The 25,545-nt window shown below is 55.0% G+C and overlaps 1 protein-coding gene across 1 annotated transcript in view; it reads right to left on the minus strand.

Moving 5' to 3' along the window:
• Nucleotides 1-350: 350 nt before the first annotated feature.
• MINDY4 (MINDY lysine 48 deubiquitinase 4) overlaps nt 351-25,545 on the minus strand; it is a 104,527-nt gene continuing 79,332 nt past the window's right edge. The window contains exons 13-17 of the mRNA XM_007175248.2: nt 22,309-22,376; nt 10,812-10,875; nt 7,618-7,779; nt 999-1,179; nt 351-427 (exon numbers count right to left, since the gene is read on the minus strand). Of these exons, the coding sequence (XP_007175310.2) occupies nt 351-427; nt 999-1,179; nt 7,618-7,779; nt 10,812-10,875; nt 22,309-22,376 (552 nt within the window). The remainder of the gene's footprint in view (nt 428-998; nt 1,180-7,617; nt 7,780-10,811; nt 10,876-22,308; nt 22,377-25,545) is intronic.

Consider the following 25,545-nt stretch of genomic DNA (forward strand, 5'->3'; position numbering starts at 1 on the left):
CCTAAGAGCACTCAGCACATCTGGCAGCTGCTGCCTGGAAGGAGGAGAGCTCTCAAGAGGCACCAGCTCACCTCCCACCCCCTGCCATGGGGCATCCTAGGAAGCTATCTGAAGACACGGCATCTCGCAAATCACACACGTCTCCCTGGGCCATGGTGACCACAAAATGCCACATACAGACAAGCCCCAAGCACTGTGTCTTTCCAGTCTGCAGGGGTCCTACCGGCCCCTCACCACACCCCTCCTAGTTGGGACAATCCAGGAACCTATGCCCCTTCCTGCAGGCCGCTCCCAACCACTGCACCTCCCAGCCACTCAGGCAAGGCTCCAAAGCCAGAGACGGGCCTGACTCACTTGGTTCTGATGCAGAGCTCCAGAGGAGGAACGAGGTCGCTGTCTCTGTCCTCGGGGACGGTCTGGGTGGTGTCTGGGGAGCAGGGAGAGAGAGGCACACGCTCATCAGCCCAGGGCCCACGTTCACCCCGAGGTCAGCACCAACAACCCTCCTCCTGGGACCTGACTCTTCTGGTACCTGCCCCTCTTCTCTTATTTGGACCCTCCCTGGTTCCTGCCCATCGGTTCTGACCTGGACACCACGGGTGTCCCTGCTCACTGGCCTCCCACCTCCAGTCTCCACCCCACCCTCCTGCCTCCTTCCAGCTACCAGAATAATTCTTTCTAAAAACATGTCTTATCCCATCATTCCCCTGCTCCAAAACCTTCCATGGCTCCCCATTGCCTGGAGAATAAAACCCAAACTTGTTGCCGTGATACCGTCTACTACGTAGTCTCAACCTCACCTTGTACCCTTAGGGCCATCAGTTTCTCAAGGCCCAGCTCTGGCCCCCTCCTGCAGGAGGACCTGCTCACACTTGCCCTCTGATCCCCCAGTCTGCATTGTTCTCTGACTGCCCTGACTGGGCGTGCTAAGGCCGGCGTCCCCGACCGGTCTGGAGGCTCCCCCGGGGACGGGCAGGGCAGGCGGGGAGGCGGCGCACCGATGGTCAGCCTTATCTGCTCCTGCTGGTTGGCCAGGCCGTCGTAGTAGTAAAGGTCAAAGAGCCTCTCGGTCCTCCAATCTCGCAGCAGCTCCAGCTGCAGGCTGAAGAGGACGCTGAAGTGGCTCTCACTGCACACCACCCAGATGGGGAACCTCGGGGTCTTCAGGAAGCAGCCGACCTGGACGAGGGAGAGCGAGCAGACAGAGACACCTAATACAACGCGCCATCCCCAGGGAAGCGGGCCAGAGCATCTTCTGTCCGACCCCAGGCCCGGGCTGACCTCAGCGAGGCCCCGTTGCGGATCCCAGACCATGTGTGAGGCTGGGGCCCCGTCTGCGGCTCCCTGACACAGAGCTGTCCCTGACCGCTCAGCCCACTGCTTGCAGGGCCTTTGCCCCACAGACAGTCACATGGAGATACCCTGGCCTGAAAGCCGGGCGTCACCACCCCCCCTTCATCTCCCACATCCAGCTGGTATGTGGTGCTTGCCCACCCTGCCTCTGACAGCTCTCCATGCCCAGCCTCTCCTCCCCAAGCAATGACCTCCTAACCGGCTCTTCCATACCCTTCCCTCCCCAGCCATAGCCACACAGAACCTCCCACCGGTCCTCAAACTAATCCAGCACGGCACGCCTCATGCCTGTGCGTTCACTGTTCACCCGTACACCTCTCCTCTCCTCTGGGTCCTGCATCACCCAGATTACCCAGTCAGAGAGCACGCATCATGTCCCGCTTCTAGTCCTGTGTACTAGGTACTAGGTACCCACCCTCCTCTGCTGCAGTGCATCACTCTGCCCCACGATAAACATGTATGCCTGCCGCTGGCACGGACTACACCCTTAGACCAGAGCAGGGGGTATAAGTCAACATAAGCAAATGTTTGACGACTGAAGGTCCTCGCGAATGAAGCGGAACTGGAGCTGGGACTTTAGCTTGAAGACAGGTGGGGCTGGAGTCACGGGGGGAAGGGAGGGAGGGCCTCTGGGTGAGCAGTCTCTGGGTGACGCCGGAACAAATGTCCAGAGACATTCAGGAAAAAAGCAGGGCATCAGGAAAGAGCAGGGGAAGGGGAGGATAAAGAGCTGGAACTTCCCTCTGAGGAGGGAGTCCTCTGGAAAGTTCCCAGCAGAGGACTTCCATGGTAGAGGGGTGTTGGGAGAAGGCAGGTGCACGGAATCAGCATCAGGGCCTTCCTGTGGTTCTGCCTGCAGAAGAGAGAGGCGTGGCCGGGCCCTCCGGAGGCCTGCTCAGATGCCTGGCTGGTCTGCCCCTCGGTGGCCAGACCTCGACGCACTTTCTCACTGTCACCTGTGACTCCCCAACCCAGGCCCTAGTTTATTCATTTCTGTACGTGCAGTGGGCCAGGCTAATTCGGCCTAATCCCCACCAGCCCCAAGGAGATGTTTGCATGCTCAGGTATTTACAGCCGCAGCCTGTGGATTAAGGAAAGAATGGGAATTATTTTTCCAGTGGGGAGATGGGCATACTTTCTCCGGGGCCCGTCACAGACGAGTGGCCGGCCAGTCTTCCTCGGGCCTCTCAGAGCCCACCTGGAGCTGGGGTGTCCCGGACAAAGGGGCTGTGCTCCGGGGAAATGCTTGCTCGTGAACCTCCTACAGAGGGTAGCAGGGTGAACTTCACAAAGTGTTCACTGTCTCATTGCCCAACTCCCTCCACCTGGCTCGTTGGGCCCTCACCCCAGCCCCCTGTGAACATTAAAGTGTGACTTGCTCCTTGGTGGAAACGGAGGGGAGGTGGAATTAGTTGTCTTAAACGATGTGGCTGGACGTGCCTAAACTCCACTGCAAACTTGGCCTCCATTCCAGGTTAAAAGAGGCTTTTCTGGTGAGGGCATCACCTCGAACAGGGAGCCTTGAAGACTGGGAAGCCAGTGCTCCTTCACTGCAGGAAAAAAGAGCCATGCAGCCCACCAGGAACAGGCGTCTGCAGAAACAGCCACCCTGAATTTTCCAGCAGAGGGGAAAAAGGGCAGCTTGCCATTTAAGCAACATTCAAAAGATTAAGGGCAAAAAAAGCTGCCTGGGGAGTTTATAAATGAGTTTTCTCATTCAGGAGCCCCTCCCAATTGGGTGACATTTCCCAAAGATGAAATTCACTTCCTTTGGATTCTGGGGTAGCTGACCAAAGGCCTGGGGCGAGGAAGGAGGGTGGGTGGGCACATTTCCTCCAGCAAGCCTCTCTCCTGGTGGGTGAACGTGCAGCACAATCAGGGATTAAGGTGACCCTTGAACAACGTGGGTTTGAACCGTGTGGGTTCACTTATACACGGATATTTTTCAACAGTAACTACTACAGTACTACGCGGTCCATGGTTGGTTGAATCTTTGGATGCAGAAGAACGGCGGATATGGAGGACTGACTATGAATTATACACAGATTAACGCCTGTGCTGCTCAGGGGTCAGCTTGTACTTTTACCTGGATTCTTAACATCTTTTGCAGGAGTGAGGTGTGTGAATGCCCCCAACCTATCCATGGACTGCCAGCTTCGAAGCCCTAATTTAAAAGGACCAACATTTGATTGCTGGCAGAGTGACAGTCTGTCATCTCCAAGGATGACATCCATTCAACGTGAGTTATACTTTGGTCCCAGGGACCGTGTGAGGCAATGGGTCAGTGGTGAAGTACCCTAGAACAGCCTGTCCTTATGGGGTTAGCTGCTGAATGAGGAGGAGATAGTAAACAAAGAATCACACAGACACATTTGCACCACATTTCACTGAATCTAAGATGCCATCAGAGTCACCATTATTTTTTGTATCACGCAGGCTGGCAATTAAGGCCTGACACATCATCGACTGCCATAATGCATCAAAATGTCAGAAATGTTCAAATGTGGGGCAAGTTTGCATCTCAAAAGCAATGAAATGGGATACGTAAAACCAAGAGAAGGCCTGTGAAGGAAAGAATTAACATTCTATGATGGAGGACGACAAGGTGGGCAGGGGACCACGAGAGCAGACCTCTATTTAGATAGCGTGATGAGGTCAGGAAAGGCTTCCCTTAGGAAGTGATGGTGAAGTCAAAACGTGAAGGGAGGGAAAAGCAGGGACAGGATGCAGGGCCTTATAGGTCGTGGGAAAGTCTGGATTGTAGTCTCTGTATTAGTTTGCCAGAGCTGAGTAACAAAGTTCCACAGATTGGGCAGCTCAAACAACAGAAATTTATTTTCTCACAATTCTGGGGGCTGGAGGTCCCAGATCAAGATGTCGGCAGGGTTGGTTTCTTCTGAGGCCCCTCTCCTTGGCTTGTAGATGGACATCTTCTCCCTGTGTCTTCATGTGGTCTTCCCTTTGTGTGTGCCTGTGTCCTAACCTCTTCTTATAAGGATACCAGTCAGCTGGATTTGGGCCCAACCATATGACCTTCTTTTACCTTAATTACCTCTTTAATGGCCTTATCTCCAAATACAGTCACACTCCAAGGTACTGGGGGCTAGGACTTCAGCAAATGAATGTTGGGTAGGGGAGTGGGGGGAACGGCACAATTCAGCCCATAACAATCTCGGAGGACTGGGAATCCATAGAAGATTGTTAAGCAAAGGAATGATGTGACTGATCTACTCTTTTAAAGATCACACTGGCTTCAGTGAAGGAACAGGATTGCAAGGAGGTGAGGACAGGAGCCAGAGGCCAGCTGGGCCATCACAAGTGTCCAGAACAGCGATGCTGGTGGCTAGGATAAGGGTGAAAGTGGACAGACTTGAGAAACAACTTCGGGAAGGAGCCCCACGACCTCTTGATGGATTGAATGCGCTCCTGGTTTGAGTAACTGGGTAGATGGTGCTGTTTGCAGAGCTGGACAAATGGGAGGAGGAGGATGGTGCTTACAGAGCTCTCCCTGCCAAGCTCAGCCTTTGCCCAGGTCCCTTCCTGAAGGCAGCAATGAACGTGACCTACAGGTCATGGGGAAGCCCTGAAGTTAAACTCCCTGTGCCTTGCTGTCCTTCCCTGGCCTCTCAGTCTCCCATCACCACTGCCACCACAAGCCAAGAGGGGCTGGTCTTCCCACTGCAGTCTGAAGTGCAGCCTACCCTCACTTTGCACTCTGGGATGGAGGGAGTGAGGGGGAAGTCAGATGGGCAAGGCAAGGCCAGCCCAGTGGGTCACCGATGGCAGACTGGGTCCTGTAGGACACAGCCATGCTGGGGCGGTGGACTGGTTACTTACGGCAGGGGTGCATTTCTTGGCCCAGAGTTGCCTCTGCTTCCCTCGGGCACAGCTGGAATGTGGGTCACCTGACAAGCTCGCTGATAGGCAGGACCTATCACCCTCCCACACACATACTCGTGAGGGCCCCAGAACCCTGGCTCCCAGCCAGAGGCCGCACTGAGAAGCCTGGAGATGGGCTGTGAGTGAAGGCGGGCCTGGTTCTGCCGTCTACATGAAAGAAAGGCTTCAGCCTTATCAGAACAGCCCCGCTGTGGACGCCATGCCCAGGAGGCCCCAAACACCAGATCTTCCCCAGTGACCACGTCTGTACTGCCAGGTGGAAGAAGACCAGGCCAGGCTGAGAGGGGGCCCCGGCTCTGGGTCCAGGTCTGGGCCTGGAGGCTAAACCTCCTTGGATTCCCTCTCTGTCTGACGTGGCTAATCATGAAAGACCCAAGAAACTCAGTGACCAAAGGGATAGCGGGTGGAGTTTCAGGAAAGGAAAGTGCTTTGTCTAACTGCCAGGCCTCTGCCTTCTCCTTCAGAGGCCCAGCCTTCAGTGAGCTCTGGAGAGTAGGAGAGGAGGCCCTGGGGTCCTTCTTTAGCGAGGTTGCAGTCCCAAGGCAGAGGAGCAAACCATCCCTTGCTGCAGGGAGATAAAACACCCAGTCTTCGACCAAGCAAACAATAGCAGAGCGGGTGGGTCTATGTGGATTCAAGGATCATTGTAGGACCTGAATTTGTGCAATCAGCATTTTGTTCCAAGGACAGGATGACACCCAACTGCTGTTCCCATCAATTACCCTCAACAGACCGAAGGAAAATAGTTTACATTTTGTCCAATGCCCTCCACACGAGAGTGAAACCAGGGCCATGGTAAGCCTGGGGATTCTGCGAGCCCGGGCAAGGTTACCTCTCAGCCCATGGAATTTCGGGCTGAATGCCTTCAGAGCCCACCCAGGATCTGATGCTCAGGGTTCCTGGTGCTTCTCACGGGCCACGTGGCTACATTCCTGGGCTCCCTCCTGACACCAGCACATCTGGGAAGGAGTCACTGTCACCCTTTTCTCCCCAAGTCTTTGGAACCCACAAGGCTGCTTCCTGTCCGTGGGGGTGGGGTGTCACCCAGATGCAGAATCTGGGCACGGGGCCACCTGAACAACGGCGTTCAATGGGACAGCACACCCAAACATGTGATCATGCAGGAAGGGCACGATGAAATTGAACCACCCTGCATATCCATCCACCTAGCATACTCTGAGTATCGCTTTGGGTCAGTCTCTGCATCCCTGGTTCTGGGGATGTAAGATGAATGGGGCCTCATCCTGACCCTCCAAGAATCTTTGCTGGGCCGGTCAACAGAGAAAGACCTCCTGCTACCCCTCAGGACAACCCTTTCATGTAATCGACCACAGAACCATGTCTTCCCTGGAGACATGAAAACCGAGGCTCAGAGAAGTTTCAGCAGCAGGCTGGGACAAGAACACAGGGCCCAGTGGTCCCCTGCCCATGTTGCCCAGAGATACTGTCACCCTACCCCGTGCCCAGCTTCACCTGGGATTCCGGCCCTTTCTAAGACCCTGGCTGCAGTGAGAGAAAAGGTAGAGGGACCAATACACTTTCAAACAGACTGAGTAAGGCCTATTATGGGTTGAATTATGTCCCCCCAAAAGATCTGTTGAAGTTCTAGCCCCCAGTACCTCAGAGTGTGGTCTTATTTGGAAATAGGGTTGTTGCAGAGTTAAGATGAGGTTAGCGGGGTAGGGTGGGCCTGCAATCCACATGACTGACGTCCTTATGAGAAAAGGAGACACAGAGGGAGAAGATGGCCATGTGACACCAGAGGCAGAGATTGGAGTGATGCAGCCACAAGCCAAGGATCACCAAGGATTGCTGGAAAACATCAAAAGCTAGAAGGGACAAGGCAGGCTTATTCTCCCTGTGGGTTTCAGGAGGAGTGTTGCCCTGCCGACACCTTGATTTTGGACTTCTGTTAGGAGAACTTCTGCTCCAGAACTATGAAACAACACGTTTCTGTGGTTTTAAGCCACCCAGTTTGTGGTGCTTTGTTGAGACAGCCCTAGGAAACTAACACGAGGCCCAAGACCTCAGGCCCTTGTCCCTGGAGAAGACCCCTTGGCCAACACACACACACACACACACACACTCACACACACACACTCACACACACACGACAACTGTGGCCACTCTAATGCACGAGCACACTGTAAATCCCTAGAAGTCCCTTGCATGGTATCAGCTGGCTCTGGGAGTGAACTACATGCCTGTACCGGATGGCGGTGAAGCTGCAGTTTTCCCATACGCTCCGTGACTGAGACTGGACCCAGCTCCGGGGACTGGAGCCAACTTTCCTTCTCCTCCCTCCCTCCTGTTGGTCCCCGGGAGCCAGGCTCCTGGGTCCCTGGAGGCCCGAGGGCTCGGTACCTGGCACACGCTGTAGTGTTCGAAGAGGGACAGGAGGCCGATGTCGCTGCGCGAGGTGATGCCTTTGAGCAGCATGATATTCCCGTTCCCAGAATCCAGCTCGACCACGTCGTTGAAAACATTGGACACGGCTTTCCCGGTCAGGAGCAGATTGACAAGTTCCTGTTGATGAGAGAAAGGGGAAAGGCTTGTCAAGGGGAGATGGGGAACAAGAGAAGAAGGGCGGAAAAGGAAGGAAGAAAGCAAGGAGGGCGAGAGACCGAAATCAGAGGGGGCTGTGACTTCAGCGTTCCCACAGCCTTCAGGGAAGCCACCAACTCTGCTCATCAAAGTGACTCTGGGAACTCATCAATCCTTATTCCACAAGCATTCACTGGGCGCCAACTGTGCCCAGGACCCTGTGTGGGGGTTGGCTGGTGGGGGAGGGGGTGCGGGTCCCGCTGGAGGGAAAGAGTGGCTCCTGACCTCGGGCGTCCGGGTCTAGAGGGGGGACCAGTGCGGGCCTGCACGCCTGAAGCACAATGTAGGATGTGACTGGGGCTATAACAATGTGTGCACAGAGCACTGGTGGCCCACACGGACACAGGACCACATGACTGAGTCGGAGTCGCTTTGTGGAGAAGCGGCATTTGGGTGGGTCTTGAAGTCTTGGATATTTTTTTAATAAGCTTTTTGATTTTGAAATAATTTTAGAGTCAAAAGAAGTTGCAAAAATAGTACAGAGAGTTCCTGTGCACCCTTCACCCAGCTTCCCCCAACGATAACATCTTACATAACCAGAGTGCATTATCAACACCAGGAAGCTGACAATGGGGTGGCACCAATAACTCAGGTCCAGGCCGTACTGGGATTTCACCAGTGAGGGCGGGGTCTTCAAGGGGGGAAGGAAAGGACAGGATAGCAGGGGCAGAGAGGAGAAGGCAGGCGGGCCCCAGCCTGGGTTCCCGCTCTGTCTCTGCCTCTGTTGGCTGCATGGCCGCACAACTCATGCCTTGCACCCGACAGGCCAACAAGCCTGCCAACCCCAGAACCAGGAGACGGTGACTTGTGGAGCTCTGACTCTCTGGCCATCTCCCGGAGGCACTGGGTTGGCTGCAAGGGCCCTTCCTCAAGCAGAGCATCCAGGGCTCCAACCTCCTGTCAGGAATGCGGAAACAGGCTCGCAGCTGGGAGAGGATTTGCCCAGGCCACACAGCTGCTTAGTGACAGAGCCGGACTCCCACCCTCACTTTCCGGCTCCCTTTCCAGTGTCCCTTCCCTCTCCCCTCAATCGTTACCCTCAGGGTACCACCTGGCCAGCCAAAGATTCAAAACGGAGGGTAACCGTTAAGTACGCGCTCCCCTGCTAAGGAAGGATACACGCCAGCCCAGCCTTAGCGCTGGGGCAGGAGCTTCTGTCTAACTCCTTCTGCCAGGGCTGGCGCGTGCGTGAGGCCAGCCCGCAGGAATCTCCTCCATGGTACGTGGGAATGGCCATAACAGCCCTTGCCCATCATAAACTCTGGAGGGCAAAGTTCACAGAAGTGTTTTCCCCGCAATTGTGAGAGTGATGCACAGGTTAATAAATCCCTCCGTCGACACCAGGATCCCTGCCCCAGAGGTAGTAAAAGAGGTCCCTCTGATGGCCACAGAGGGGCCCTCATTGGAGGGAGATACCGAGGGGGCCTCATTGTGTTCTTGCAGAGGAAACGAGAAAGAATTTGGAGGAAATGTCTGCTCTGAGATACTGCACCTCAGGGCCAGCAGCTGCCTAAGAAAGGCATGGCCTTCTTCAGACACATTCAAGTGTTCCCAACTGGTTTTCAAGGGGGAGAAAAGGTCCTGCTCCCCATCTGGGGTGCGTCTCAAAACCTTCCTCGAGCAGGAAGGCTCCTCAAAATGGGGGAGAAATAGTGACCGGACGCTCCCTGCCCCTCGACTCAAAATCACACAGTGGCAAAGCTCAGCGGTCATCTGGTTCCTCACTACTCAAAGTGCAGTCCGTGGCCCAGCAGCATCACCCTTCCTGGAAGCCTGTTAGAAATTCAAAAGCTCAGGCCCTAGGTTACCGGGCCCACTGAATCCGAGCCGGCTCTTCAGCAAGACTCTGCGGGACTCGCGTGCACATCAAAGTTTAAGAAGCACCGATCTAGTCCAAATGCTTCATTCTACAAACGAAGAGATCGAGGTTTAGGTAGGTGAAGAAAATCGCTCCAGCTCATGCTGCAAGTGAAACTGCCTACACAGCTCAGAATCCAGCCCCAGACTCTGTTCTGCATCCTCTGTACGCTGCGTAACGGCTCCCCCCTGGGTCACATTGCTCTCTGACAGCGCGTCGGGAAGCTCCCACGGGGAGGACAGGCACCCAGAGCAGGAGCTGGACCACCACTGGCCGTCGCTCAGCCTGAAACCTTTCTCCGGGGGGTAGGCAGCAGCCAACGTCACATCTCCTTGGGTGCCTTGGACAAACCACAGGCCCCAAGCTGGCCCTTGCACGGTGCCCAGGTATGTTTCCAGGACTGCCACAAGTGAGCCAGGACCCCTAGGACAACTGGGTCCTCAGCTGGGCCCAGCAGCCAGAGCAGCTCCGCCCAGCCTGTCTGTGCTACACACGCCGCCCCCAGATGCACTGAGGGTCAGATTTAACTTTGGACCGGTGGCCACTCAGGAGGCCTTGCCATGCAGAGAAGGGCTCAGACAGTAGTCAGGTGTAGCATTTGGCTCCCAGTCCTGACACTCGCTGAAAGAATCTGAAACAGATCCCTTTCCTCGTGTCACCGGGTGACTGGGAGGATCGATGACAAGCAGTTGTGCTAAGGGACCCCCTGCCCTCCACGAAGCCACTCGAGGGCCCCTTTGTGAAGATGCAGAGGGGTGGGTCGTCATAAAGACAATGCGCTATACAAACGTAGAGTGCCATGGCCGTCGTCCCCCCAGCTGGACCTGGGGCTCCCAGCCTAGGCCGGGGCTCTGGGCTGGGCAGCACCTGGCTCTGCCTCTCTTGCACCTCCTGCAGCTCCGGGCACACAGATCGGGTACAGCAAACTCCAGAAACAGAAGTTAACCTGAGTTCCCTTTCTGCGTCCCTGTGAGGAAGAAGCCCAGCAGAGGCGGAACACGAAAGCTGCTTGGGGAGTGCTGGCAGGGGCAAAGACAGAAGGCAAGAGGAAGGGAAAGAAGCGTCTGACTGCCCCACGCCCCACTGCGGCCCTGACCTGCGTGCAGTATCCGTGTGCTCCAATCAGGTGGCTGGTGGGGACGTCGAAGTCCTGGCGGACACTGGAGAGCAAGAAGAAAGGGCTGTTAGCACACCTCTGCCTGACTCAGGATGCCGGGCAAACCTCGAGGGTGGCCAGGGCCTCCCCTCGGGTTCCAGGCTGAGGCCCCGAATTCCGGATTTGGCGGGAACCTGAGCCTCTGTGCTCTGTGCCCTCCCTGGGGCTGGAGCCCGGGGCTCGCTCTGCTCCGGGCAGTGGCCTCCACTCTGGCCTGCAGAGGGCCACCAGGCCCTCGGCAGACACCAGGGGTTCGTGATGGAAGCGTGCCACAGCAGAAAGGGCCCTGGGTTTGGAATCCACGTCCTGCGTTCACACTCCAACTGTCGCTTACTAAGGGTGGGGACTGGGACATCCCCTGCCATCTCCAGTCCGCGGTCTGCAAGTCGGTTAAATAGGAGGAACGGCCTCTAATGCCTCCTTGAGTTCTAAAACAATAGCTGCCACCACCTGGGCATAGACCCTGTACCAGGCCGAGTACAACTATTATTCCTTAAACCCTGAGAGAAAAACCAAGGCTCAGAGAAGAATTGACGTGCCCAGGGCACTCAGCTTGTGGGCGATGGAGCTGGCGGGGGACCTAGCTGCCGGTCTCCGAGGCCTGTGCTCCCCCCACCCTAGATCACCTCTGTGGCTCTACCTTCAGAATGGGGTCCCCCTAAAGGCACAAGGTGAAAAGCCCCTTTGCCAAAAGAAACCCCGCCAAACTGAAAGAAAGAGATTTCTAGGGCTGTATGCTACTGGGGACCAGAATGGTGCAGAGTGTCATGTCAGCAATGGCCCTGTCACATGTGAGGTCAGCAAGCCCCTGCCCCCAAATCTCAAAACTATCCTACCGTCTAGAAAGCCCACCATTAGGACATCATTATTCCTTTTACCCCAAAGTAAATCCCTCGGGAGACCAAGCGTTATTGTTGAACAGAGCCGTGGGGCAGACAGGTAACAGGAAAGGAGCTCCCACCTACAGACCGCGCTCAGAGGACAGCATTTCAAACCTCCAGCCACCCAGTGAAGTAGGAATTACTTTATTTTATAGACATGGAAAGAAGCCCAGAGAGGTAACGCCAGGGGGGTGATGTGAGGCCAGGGAGCTGGCTCCCACACTGCTGCCCACCCAGCACGGGCTGTGGCCTGGCCTGCCCCCTACATCCGCACCCCAAAGAGAGCGCCGAGGCGTGGCCCAGAGGTAGGAAGAGGCAAGCAATCGTGACGTTTGTTTTTCCTTTTAGTGGAAGAGAAGAAAAACCTGGTCTCACTTTTATGCTTTAAATCTAAATCTGCCGTAAGTCCACAAGCCTAAAACATGCAAACGACATCCAAACGAGCTTAGAAACTCAAGCTCCATGACTCCATAGGAGAAATGCTTTCTTGTGGATTTTACTAACCGTGGCCGAACAGGGACGGTTTGTGGTCCACACGAGAAGACGGGCTGGGTTGACACTGCAGCGCCCAGCCGAGAACCACGGAGGCCGGGGGTCCTCAGGAAGGGCTTTGGAGGCTTGCCTGCCAGAAACAACCCAGCGGGCCTGGGAAGGGGCCGGCTGGGGGGGACGGGGGACAAATGGACGAGGCCGGCGTGTGGCTGGCACTGGCTTGGGCAGAAGAATTGATGGAAACGCTCCCTGCGGCATATATACCGGCATCTTCTGAAGGGAAGAAAATAGCCTCCGAGGGGCCCTGGGTGGACTGATAAGGATCGCTGGCCCCAAGCCACCCCGAAGCTTTCAGAAGCAGTCTGATCTTCTCACAGCCTCGTGTTCACCCAGCGGGTTTGAGCGCCTGCGTCAGCTGAGAGCAGAGGGACAGGCAGAAGGGACAATAGGAGGAAATGGTAATTGCATCCTTAGGTGCAAACACGATGGGAAATTCAGAAGTAGGCTCAGATCTTAAAAAGGAGGAACATCTGTATTTCATACTAGGGCATTTGGGAGACGCCAAGGAGCGGCTTATGGCTTAAGAGATTTACAACTTTGGCAAATCTAGATGCCCAGACCTCGCTCTAGGGGAAATCCCTGGAGAGCTGAGTGTGAGGAGTCCTGGAGCAAAGAAACAGCGGCTTCTGCTCTGCCCCGGAGAGGAGGCGATTCACACGGCAGGGCCATCACCAGACCAGAGTTCTAGCCCTGTCTTGCCGTGTGGCCACAGACCTCTCCTCTCTGGGGCTCAGTCTCCCCTTCTGCAACATGAGGGGCTTGCACAAGGGCAGGCAGTGTCCTGGGAGCAGGGGCTGAATCCATGGAGGGGCTGCCTGAGCTCTAAGGTTCCTACTTTCCGGGCTTCTGAGCTACAAGCTGTGATGGGCCCTCCCCTGGGACTGACCATTCCAGTCTAAAGAGCAGCTTATTCCTTCCACAGCCCTCCTGGGAGCTGGACAACACTGGGCCCCAGAAGAGTTCTGCATAGCCCGAGGACCCAGGCACCAGGCTGGGTGAATGGGAGCCAGGGCCTGATGAAGTCTGCCCCCTGAGACTGTCCTGCACTGGGGAACACTTTAGGGAACAGGAGCTTGCCTGGATTTTAGACTGCAGGAAGCACAGAGTTGGGGGAGCCTGAGTGGACTTGCCCAGGGCATGGAAACTTACGAGGAAGGGCTTGGCCATGGCTGCCCTGCCGCCAACCTCCTCAGCATTCTGGAAGCCAAGGGCCAGAACCTGGACCAATGGTCTGGGGTGACGGCCTGACCCTGGGGGTGTCCAGTCCACCCACTGACAGAGGAACGGGCTCTGCCCAGGATGCCAGCAAGGACGGCTTCTCCCAGCTCTGCCCCCATCGGGAGGTCCCAGAGACACTGCACTGCACCAAGAAACGGAACAAAGAGGACATCAGGGCTGGCAGAGCCTCCGGGGCCCAGCATTTTGCAGATGGGAGAATGGACGGCTAGAGAAAGGACACAGCTGGCCCAGGGCTAGTGACAGGTGCCAGCCCACATTCAGGCTGAAGCCGGTCCTAGAACTCCACTGCCTCTGTCCAGCCCGCCCTCTGGCACAGGGCTCAGAGGGGCAGAGGTTCTGCCGCTGAGCAGCTTACAGCGCCAGAGCCTTGGATCCGCAGAGTCTGCGGTCTCAGACGCTTTCAGGGACACTGTCCTCCCTAAAGTCTTGTGAGGTCAGCGGGCAAGAGCGGCCCATCCGTAGAACAGGGATGGGGAAACTGAGGCCCAGAAAGGAGAAGGGACTTGTGGGCACACAGAGTCAGGGACTGTGTCCCTGGCACCAACATCACACTGTCTAGGGTGGCCTGAAACACGTGATAGTCAACCTGGCCGGCCAGCTCCAGGCAGGTCCCTGAGCCCTGAAGCCCCACTCCTGGTCCCCACCCTCCCCAGCTGGGACACAGCTTGTCCCTTCCCTCTAAAGCCTCCCCAACACACGACTGAACATATGAATCTGGGCATTTTGTGCAGAAGTTTCTGAATAAGAAGGAAAATATGTCCAAGTGGCCTAGAAATATGGTTCTGGTCTACAGCCAAAACTCACCTAAAATCAGTGTCCACAAGAGGAGGGGTCAATGGCCAGCTCAGTCCTGGACTTGGCTGAGTGACCTCGGGCAAGTCAATGCCTCGCTCTCAGCCTGTGTCTTCATTTATAAAACCAGAGGCCTGGAGCAAGGGGTCTCCAGGGACCTTCCAGGATGTGAACAAGTGTGCCTGGTCCACGACTCTGATATTTAAAACATCATGGCTAAAATAGTTGGTAATTAACCAGGGAAGACCCAACCAGCCACCTCCCCTCCACCTGACCTCTAGGGCACCAGGCCTGGGGCACCACCACATTCCACTGGGCCAGCTCCTGCCTGTCCCCCCCAGGAGACCCCCCCCCCAGAGGCTGCACCTTCCACTGCACTCCCTGCCACCTGCAGCAGCCTCCAGAAACAATCACCCATTGTTTGGTGGGACTTCTACTGACTCTCGAGGACAATATCAACAGTGAAGGGACAGCTGTGGAACAACTAAGAGAACGTGGGCTCTGAAGTCAGCGAGCCTGGGATTCAAATCCAGCTGCTGCCGCTTACCGGTTGCTCCCCTCTCTGAGCCTCAGTTTCCCCACCTGTAAGATGGGTATGAAAACGCCTCCTTCTATTACAGATTGCTGTGAGAACTGAATGAGATGAACTATATAAAGCATTTGACATTTGGTAGATGTCACTTCCTTTTTCCTGCGATACCAGCAATAACAACAACAACACAACAACAAAACAATGACTGAGAGGTCATGATTCCTGCAACCTCCACTATTCGTATCACGGCCAAAAACCCAGAATAAATGGAGTCTCCACTCCCAGCGATTGAACTGTGGCCATGAATATCTGAAAAGGATTTGGATGTGGCAGATATTGACTGTTTTCTCAGGAATGTCGCCAGGGAATGGACAATGAGTCAGAACACCTGGGTGTCAGGCCCCCTCTGCCACCTGCGCTGTGTGACCTTTGGCAAATTGCTTTCTACCTCTGAGCCTTGGGTGTGTCATCCCCTGATGGGGATAACAATAACCACCTCAAAGAGTCGTTGCAATAAGAGCTGAGGCCATAAAAAGGCCTTGCAAACCACAGACAGCTCCACAGGTTAGAGGGCACGGGTATTATTTCCATTCTGCAGGCACGGGCCCTAAAAAGGAAGGGGACCCAGGAAGCAGGGCAAGGAGCACGGATGGAGAGAGAGGGACCTGCCTGGAGGAAGGAAGAGAAAGCAGAAATGCCCAAGCCCTTCCCCCAATGCCTTCCACCTCCCCTCCCCCAGTCCTCTTCCACGTGCCAGCAACCTTCCTTCCAACCGTGCCTCGAGGAGCCCTTCCCTGCAAACCCCTCTGCTAGACTTCGCCTGCTTCGTTCTTGCTGCCTGCCGCAACCCGTATCCCACATAACGCTCAGAGCCCTGCTAACTGTCGCCTCCTCCACAAAGGGACACCTCCCTTGCCCCAGAGAGATGTGCCCCATCTCCCTGCAGACGTCCCCTTCCCAAGAGCGCCCACCCCTGCTTTTCGGGTGCCAGCCCTGCCCCTCCAGGCAGCAAGGACTTGGAGGGCCTGGGTTATGTTGTGTCCGTCTGGCCCCATGGTGCCCAGAACTGGGCCCTAACCCTGCAGGTGCACAGCAAATGGGCCCTGAATGATGTGAGCCTGCCCACACCCAGCCCTGCGGAACGGCCTCCGGAAGCTGGGTCCCAGGCCGTGTTTGGAGGCAGGCAGAAGCAAGCTTCCCACCCAAACGGCTGAAGCTGGCCTGGAACAAAAGATTCTTTCCAAAGGTTAGTGGCTTGGGTGGGATGGGGAGGGTGGGAGGGAGGCGCGGGAGGGAGGAGATATGGGGATATATGTATATGTATAGCTGATTCACTTTGTTATAGAGCAGAAACTAACACACCATTGTCAAGCAATTATACTGCAATAAAGATGTTAAAAATAATTTTTTTAAATCAAGTTAATGTTCACCTTTGAAAAAAAAAAGGTTAGTGGCATTATACAGCAGCAACTAACACAACAATGTAAAGCAATTATACTCCAATAAAGATGTTAAAAAAAAAAAAGGTTAATGGCCTCTCCCACCTCCTGAGGCCTGTCGTCTCTACGTGGGCACCTGAGCAAGCCCTTCGTGGAACAAGGAGGTATGTATAGCTCTGGGGTGAGTGGGTAGGGGTGCTAGATGCACCAAGCGTCAGGAGACCCTCCCAGCTCTGTCACTCACCCCGGCGTGGCCTGGGCTTGGTCGCCCTTCTCTGCATCCAGCCCTCAGGCTCTGTCTATGGGCAGACCTGCTGCCCTCAGCCACACCCCACTGGCACTCACGGGCCATGATTTGCCATCTCAGCAGCCTGGGACCAGACTATGCCGGCTGAAATGAGGTGGAGAGTGAAGCCGGCAGACAAGCATCAGTTTGGTCTGGGACTCCCTGGGGTCCTGTTTCCCATTCTCCCTCTAAGTGGGCAGACACAGCTGACCAGCGCCTGTCATTCCTCCCCTAGCCCAGGAAGGGCGATGCAGGCACAGGAGACTCGGGTGATGGTGTCAGCTGTGCGCCAACCTGCCCTTAATTCTCAGAACCTTGGTCCCCACAGCTGCAGAATGGGATGATGGTCCCGGGCCTATGGGCCTGTCCCTTGGGTTGTTGGCAGCCCCCAAAGCCTGGGGTGGGCTGTTCCAGGCCAGCCTCAGCTGCTTGGGCAGGACACTTGCTTCTGCCTGCCTTCAAACACAGCCTGGGACCCAGCTTCTGGAGGCCGTTCCACAGGGCTGGGTATGGGCAGGTTCACACCATTTGGGGCCCGTTTGCTGTGCACCTGCAGGGGCCCAGGGCCCCTCCCTCTCTCCTCCGCCTCCAGCTGAGGCTGGGCCTCCAGCAACTGCCTTCCTCGGGTTGGGGGAGCCAGCCGGAGAGCTACAGGATGGAGCTCCGCTCACTGCACGGGAGCTGGGGGCTCCCAGAAAAGGAACCTGGGCGAGGAAGGAAGGTCACTCGAAGGAAGTGGGGTCTGGGTGGAGCATGTGCTGCTTCCGATGACAAAGGTGCCAGCAAGCCCTTTGGGCCTGCCTCCCACCCACCACCTCGGCCACCTCAGACACGTCTGCTGAAAGCGCTCACTAGCACGGCCTCCACCAGAATCCGAGTCCAGATTACAGGTGACTTGGAATTCATTGAGAAAGTTCCTCTCCTCCTGTTTTCCAGCTATAGTCCAAAGAGCCTGGCATGTCGGGAGGGAGGGCCATTTACCATCCTGCCCGGTCTCCCGCGTCCCACCTGGAAGACCCAGGGGAGAAAGGCCAGGCTCCGTTCAGGGCTGCAAAGCAATTGTTGTCCGTATCGAGCCAGGGTACCCGGTCTGGGCGGTTCTGTCTGCACCTCCCATCCTGGGCTGGGAGAGTTTAGGGGGTGCGGCAGGAGGGTGGAGGAGAACGCTGACAAGTACCCTATCTTTTCCTTCCCCCAGCACAGCACAGCTAGGGCCACCAAAAACCCAGGCTTCTCGACCTGAATAGCCCCCTGCTCGAACCCTTACGCTGCCATCCGCTGGCCCGCCCAGCCTCCCTGAGGTGGACTGGGGCTTCGTCACTGCTTCTCTCCACTTCTGAGAGTGGCCTGCGGGGCCTCCAGCAGGCCCAGATCTGACTCACCCCCGAGTTCAGGCCTGCTCTTGGCTCCTTGATACATCTCACACCTCCAGCTCCTGACTATACAGCCCATCCCTTCCCCAGCCAGTGGGGTAGGTCCCTGGGGGTTTTGACCACCTTCCGGGGGAGCCCCTGAGTCTCACCTGCCCCACAATGGCTGCGGCCTGGGCCTGGCCACCACGAGGCATCAGGAACAGCGGCAGCCCGAGAAAAGGGTCCCTGGAGCCCACCGTGCAGGAGGCTCCCTCGAGAACACGACAGAGACAGAGAAAAGAAGAGAGAAGAGACAGAATGGGGGACACCAAGTCCCAAAGACACTGTCTGCGTTCCTGGATCCAGCCACTCCCAAAGCCCTGGGCTTTTGATATGAATCAATTAATTGCGTTGTTTTCTGCTTACGCTGGCTAAGAACTATGCTTCTGTCACTTGCCTTCGCCTGACCAACACTCACAGCTGGCTTTCAGTTCAAGGCTGTTTCACTGTGTTGTTGTTTTCCCTCTGCAGGAGACGGTTACAAAGAACACAGAGCCACGTGGTGTGGAGGCTTCTCCACGCCCCCAGTGCCTGGCTTGTGCTGCTCGAAAATCACTTCGGCAAATGCCAAAGTACCGCCTATTTTGGACTTTCAAGATTGCCCTTGGGCATCCAAAGTTGCCATTGTAATGAATGCCAAAGGTCTACTGAATGAAAAGGTTTTCTTCACAAGCTGTCTCCTCTCACCGCCCAGGCCTAAGTCACCCGGGGTGGCAGTGGGGGGCAGCGTCCGAGCCCTCCCCTGGGCCGAGGGGCTGGCCCACCCCTGCACTGCGCTGTGCAGGCCTGGCTCGGAGCTGGCCTTGACCCCAGAACCTTGGGCATCCTTGGGGCTTGTGAGAATGAGCTGGGGAAAGTTCTGGGCCATGCGGTTTGGAAAGCAGGGGAACTAGGAGAACATGAAAGCCTGTATGAAATTTACTGTAAGCAATTCGAGATCTTAGGAAAGAAAATAGATGGCTTGAAATCAAGCAGAAAATAATGAAACCTTCTCAAGCCTTTGCACTCAGCCTGGGGTAAGCAAAACTCAAAGGCCAGCTTTGCCACTGTTCTTTCAGCCTCTCAGCCTCTGAGGGTGAAGTGTCCAGGCTGCACTCCGCTGCATTTGTGTCTGCCCATGGCGTCCTCACCCTGGCTCCACCCAGGGCTGGGGACAGCCCGTGGACAGGAGGCAATGACTCTGTTGTGACAGCTGCCCCTGGGCCTCAGGCATGAGTCTCAGAGCCTTGCTAGGAGGGAGGGACGGCCACGCGCTCAGTCAGACTCACACTCCCGCACACACACAATCAAGTCACCCTTCGCACAATCTCAGACACAACCACCAAAACCCACATCATCTCACACCAGCCCCTCAGACTCACCCATCTCCCGTCCACACACGCCCTGACACAAATGCACACATACTCACACTGTGTTCGGCTGCGTTTCCCAGCCCCTCCTCCCCCAGCTCCGCTTCTCCTGGCCGAACAGCATATGATTTGAGAGACTTGCTCTCTTTTTTGGGCTACCAGGTCACGTTTCCAACTGCCCAAAGTAGCACCAGATCACCCTGAAATGGTATCAAAGGGTTCAGCAAAGCTAAAACTGGACCCCAGAGCAGGAAGGCCCTTGGGATCGCCTGGTCCTGTGGTTTTTAAGCTGTGTTTGCAGAACTGGGGCTTCCCCCTAAGAGCAGTCTCCCGGCACCAGGGAGGACCCATCATCCATTGCAGGACGTCCCTGTGGCTATGTCTCCACCACGAGGCACCAAGCCAAGACTGAGGGCAAGACAGGACAGCACGGGGCACAAGAGGCTCCTGAGCACAGCTGGGAGAGGATGGGACCAGCAGCGGCCACTATCCGAGGCCTGCCAAGCACACAACATGTATTTCTTCGTTTAATCTTGTGAGGCAGGAATTATCATCCTCATTTTACAGAGTAAGAAACTCAAGCTCAAAGGAGTTTGGAGTCAGGCCTGAAACCAAATCTGTTTTATGCCCAAGTTCAGGTCCTTAAACAGCAAACCCAGAGAACCCCGTCTGGGACCAGGCTGCCTGGGTTGAGCTGTGTGACTTTGGGGCAAGTCACTCGCCTCTCAGAGCCTCGTTTCCTCACTTGAAAGACAGAGATGGTGATGGTGATCACAATAGTGACCCCTAACAGGGTTGCCGTGGGGATTAAATGCGTCTCGTGTAAAATGCTCCAGCAAAGGATCCGGCACACAGGAAGCTTACTAGATGCTGGTTGCTATCCTTCTTACTGCCGATGAGAATGTCCTCTATGTTGTCTTCTCAGAAGAAGGGAAAGGGAGGCCACAGGAGTAAGACAACTCCCACCAAAGCACTGCCGGGGCCAATGCTAAAGCAGGTCTCTGTGCAGGTCCTCCTGGAAGGCAGGGGCCAGGCTGCCCATCGCTGCCCTGGGAGGCTTCGGAACCACTGGCCTCCAGGACTCAGGGAAGGTCCTCGGGGGCCCTAAGCAGGAGAGACTGTCTTTATATATTCTCTCTGGGGACAAGGGGAAGGAGGGGACCCCCACCGTGTTGTGTGTGTCTGTGTGTGTATCCATGTGTCTCTGTGTATGTCTCTTTCTGTGTCTATGTATGTCTCTTTGTGCCTGTGTCTGTCTGTGTGTATCTGTGTGTCTCTGTGCGCGTGTGTGTCTGTGACTGGTGGAGGGCGAGGGGCATGGCAGCGCTGTGACTTCAGGCCCATGGGCACGAGGCTGTGCAGGTCCAGCGAGGTAGCCTCCCCGACACAGATGCCCCACAGGTGCCACGACCTAGGCAGGGACTGACCCCTGCGTGGCTTGGTTGGATGGGGCGGGGAGGCGGCAGAAACAGCCCCAGTGCTCTAGCTCTGGACAACGTGAAGCACAGCCTGGACATGGGGCCCCGAAGGCCCCTCAGATGGGCAGGGCTGCCAGCGCAGCTCCCTAAGGAGCGTGCGTGTGAACAGGGTGCCCGGCCCCCAGGCTGACAAGCCCCGTGGCACCTAGAGCAGAGACACTGAGCACAGAGACCTTGACCCTCAGAGCCAAGGGGCCCCCATACAGATGGGGAAACTGAGGCCAAGAGGATTGCTAAAGGGCCTGGCCCTCCTGAGAGCTCAGCTTCCCCTCAGGGAGCTCAAGGGTCTCACCCACACACCCGTCAGCCCAGGGATTAGCAAACCCAGGCCAGGGGAGAAGGCAGGGCGGCTTACGGTCGCCGTGCACGTGAGCCCGGCCAGGAATGAATCATATCATTATGGCAGGATTAGAAGAAAAATGCCATTAGAAAGTGCACACACATGCGTTTAATAAGGTCAGTAGCAGCGAGCGGCAGGCAGGCTAGCAGCACGAGGCTGCAGAGCCCCTGCCCTCCTCCTCCCACCCACACCGGAGGCCACGGGGAACTTGGACAGGGCCCGCCCAGGACCAGGAGTCGGGAGCAAGCGTCCCCTTCTGCCGGGCCTCCCCAGCCTGGGCTCCCCATGACTACTCTTTCCGCCTCCCCAGTTCCCAGGGCCCGCCTGCTCAGAGCTGTTCCCAAATCTTCCCCAACACCACACACCCCTGCAAAGTGCAAATTCATTCCCCCAGGTCTCCACGCCCTCTGGGGTCTGCGCTGTGCTTGGAAGTGGATGGGGCAATCGATTGTACTTTACAAACCTATTAATGTGCTATTAATCTGCTACCCTCACTAGTGACATAATGCCCAGGTGACAAATACAGAAAAGAGGCCTAGAAAGCTCCTAGGGAATGAGGGTGACGGCGGAACTCCAGCTCTCGGGCAGCCCGGGAGGCCGCATCTGATTAAGGATGCATGGAGTCCAAGCCGGGGACCCAGCCTCCCTGCTCCCCCGGCCTCCAAGGCCCCGGGGCACACTCAGCTCCTCAGGGTTGGCCCTAGACACGAACCTTGAAGCCTTCGGGACTGCCTTGGCCTACAGCAAGTTCACAGGGCCCTCAGTGATCTCCCAGTTCTTATGTCCCCGCACGTGTCTCGAGGGAGTCCACGTGTGTGCTCAAGTACGCGCCCGTTGCAGTGCCGCTGGGACACCAGGGAGGCTGTAAGCTCTTTGGGGGGTCCTTTGGATCTGAATCCCGTGCACTCCCCAGCACACGTGGGGAGACGGAGGAGAAGGTAGCACTGAACACACATGTACGAAGAATGTAACTGTTCTCTCTCCCCTGTCCAGTCAACTGCCCCTAGTCCACGGCTTCATTCATCCATGCTCACTACGCACCCACTGTGTGCCCAGCTCTGCCCTGGGCTCTGGGGAGGCAGCAGTGAACCAGACAGACAAGCCCGGCTCCCAGAATTGAATGAGGAAGATACTCACAGCTCTGTGGACCTGGACAGGATGGCCGACAGGGTGAGCAGGACACATCCGTAGGGGCCTGCTTCAAACTGGGAAGAGGAGAGAGGAATGAGAACCCATCAAGTGTCTGCACCTCCCTCCTCTCACTTCCTTGGGGACCACGACCCAGGGAGCAGCCTGACCCCGAGCCAGCTGCTTCCAGCCAGGTCCCAGAGGTCGCCAGGTAGCCCCATGGCAGATCCCATGCAGGTCTCACTAACCAGACTCCCTAAGGGATGAGGAGTGCACCAGCCTGAATGACAACGGAGCAGATGCAGTGCCCGCCCGCCGAGGAACACCCCACGACCTCCGAGTCCCAGAAGCTCACGGACAGCAGTGGCCTATAAATACTGTTACTACCGCCCTCTGCCATGTGAGGAAACTGGAGCTCAGAAATTGAGTGACTGGCCCGAGGTCACACAGCTTGCCAGCAGCCCAATGGGTATCCAGGGGACTCCGTCTGATTCCAAATCCCTAACTCCTAAGGGATCCTAAGAACTGCACTGGGCAGAGAGTAGCAGAGAGCAGGGTGGAGGAGAGCCGGGTGGGGAGGTGCCAGTGAGGTGAGCATGGCGAGTGCAAGAGCAGATCCCGTCATTTCAAATTTTTTTTGTTCATTGCGGATTTTTTGAGATTAATTTTAATAGTTTGAAACTATTGCACTAAAATATTATTTATGCTGATTACTAAGGTTTCGGGGACCCCTTTGAATTTGGGGAGCACCTCACTCGTCTTCCCATCTTCCCCTAGTCTCGACCCTGGTTTGGAGCCCGGAACCTGGGGCCTGGCTGCCTGGGTTTACATCCCGGCTCTGCCACTCCTAGCTATGTGACCACAGGGACATTTGTTAACTTCTCTGTCCCATCTCCTCATCTGTAAAACAAAGATAATAAAAATAGGACCCATCCTCATGAGGTTGTTATGAAGATTAAGTGAGATCATCCTTGTAAAGCACTTCAAACAGGGCCTGACACCTGTGTTAGCTGTTAGTATGATGCTGAGTCCTCACTGCCCACGTGTCCAGTGAGCCCAGCAGGCCACAGATTACTGGGATGGACTATGTCATTTCTGCTTCCTGAAGGAACACCATCTCCTGGCTGCAAATGAGTGTGAAGGCCTTACTCATCCCACTATGGGGACGATACCACTTTTGGAACTGTTGTTGAAGATGCTGCCTGTTACAATAGTCAGTGTTCCTTATGGGGTGATCAGTTTCTTTTCTAACTTAAAACTAAAAAAGAAAGCTTACTTTCCTGGAACAATGAGAATCATATAACTTATCATATTTCCATTTTGCCTTGGCTGCCAGGAAGCTCAGAGCCAAATATGATGTTCAAACTACTCAAATTATTTTAGCTCAAACTTCTGATAGAATTATCTTTTCTTTTCCTCAAAATATAGACTTTATCAAGGGAAGACAAATACTGTATGTTATCACTTATATGTGGAATCTATAAATAGATTAAAACAAATGAATTAATACAACAAAAGAAAAACAGACACAGATATAGAGAACAAATTAGTCGTTACCAGTGGGGAGAGGGAAAGGGGGAGGGGTAGGATAGGGGTAGGGATTAAGAGGCACAAACTATTATGTATAAAATAAATAAGCAACATGGACATATTGTACAGCACAGGGAAATATAGTCATTATTTTATAATAACTTTAAATGGAGTATAATCTATAAAAATATTGAATCACTATGTTGTACACCTGCAACTAATATAATATTGTAAATGAACTATACTTCAATTAAAAATATAGATTTATATTTTCTAAATATTATATATGTATATAGTCTTTATTTTCACCCAATAATTCAATTAGTCAGTCATTCAAGAAAAAAAAATTACTGCCTGAACTTTTTGTGCCAAGAGGATGCTCCCTGCTAAAGCTATACCTGTGAACAAGGTGGACACAGATCTGCCCTCACGAGAAGTAACTCAGGAAAGAGAGAATAATAAGCAACTTTAAAAAAGTGGGGAAGGGGCTCTGCACTGATGGGAAAAACAAGGTTCCCTGGAAACACACAGGAAGGGCCTTCAATGCAGACTTAGGGCTCAGGGAAGGAGGGAGCGTCAAGGAAGGCTTTCCGGAGGAAGTGATGTCTAGACAGAAGCCCAAGGGACAAGGAGGAATCAGAAAAGGGAACGTTGTTCCAGGTGAGAGGAGAAGTACATGCAAAGGCCCAGAGGCAACAGAGGGAAGGTTTACCGTGGCTGGAGCACAGAAAAAACCCCGAGGACATCATTTTTTTTAATAAGTACCTTTAAATCTTTTTTTGGAAGCAGAAATGGAATGAATGAATCAACAATAATCTTAAATCAACGTCATCTTAATTCTGTGATCTCAGGCCAGTCACTTCACCTCTGTTGTCCTCAGTTTCCCATTTGCAAAATGAGGATAACAAATACCTCCCTTGCATGTTTCCTTAGGTTATGCTGCATGTCCTATGAGGCCAGGTCGGTGGAAGTGCTCTGACAATTGCAAAGAGTAATGCGGATGTCCCCGCGCAGGGGGACAGAGGCCTGGGAGGACTCGGGCCACCAGTGCCCTTGTCAGAGCTCTACTACAGTCTTGTCTGTTGTCTCAAGGAGTGACAAAGCTCTCTCAGTCTCAGTTTCCCCTTCTGAAATGCCTACCTACTTCTGCTGTGGACTTGCACATTGTCCTGGGGAGGCCACGGCACTTTCTGGGTCTGTTTTCCCCACTGCCGTGCCTGCCTACTCGCAGGACTGCAATGAAGTAAGGAACACAGTCTCCCGCTATAAGCCAACTTTCTGTGTAAACGTGGAGAACTATTATTATACTCAGGCCAGCATTTTCCAGTCCTTGGGACACGTCCAAGGGGACCTCATCCTGAGTCGTGGATATGCCCCTGTGTATGGACAGGTTAGGTGAGACTGCAGAGGGCGGGGACATGACCCCCACCTGGGGCCTCTGGCCCTTGCCGGAACACGACTGAATGGCACCAATATCCAATTTTGTTTTTAAAACATTTATTATTATAAAATTATCTCATCAAATTCCAGCTGCCAAGCCATGGAAGGCCACAGGGCAAAGTGCCTGCACTGAAAGGAGAGTCCAGGCAGGCAACTGGGCCAGAACCCACCAGCAGGGTCTGGAAAAATGTCTAGTACCGCTTGGGAAGAAGGGGTCGTTCCACCGAGCTGCTCTGGCCCGGGACAGACCTGAGTCCACCAAGAACCCCAGTGGGA

This window comes from Balaenoptera acutorostrata, chromosome 7 (genome assembly GCF_949987535.1).
Source record: "Balaenoptera acutorostrata chromosome 7, mBalAcu1.1, whole genome shotgun sequence".
NCBI lineage: Eukaryota > Metazoa > Chordata > Mammalia > Artiodactyla > Balaenopteridae > Balaenoptera > Balaenoptera acutorostrata.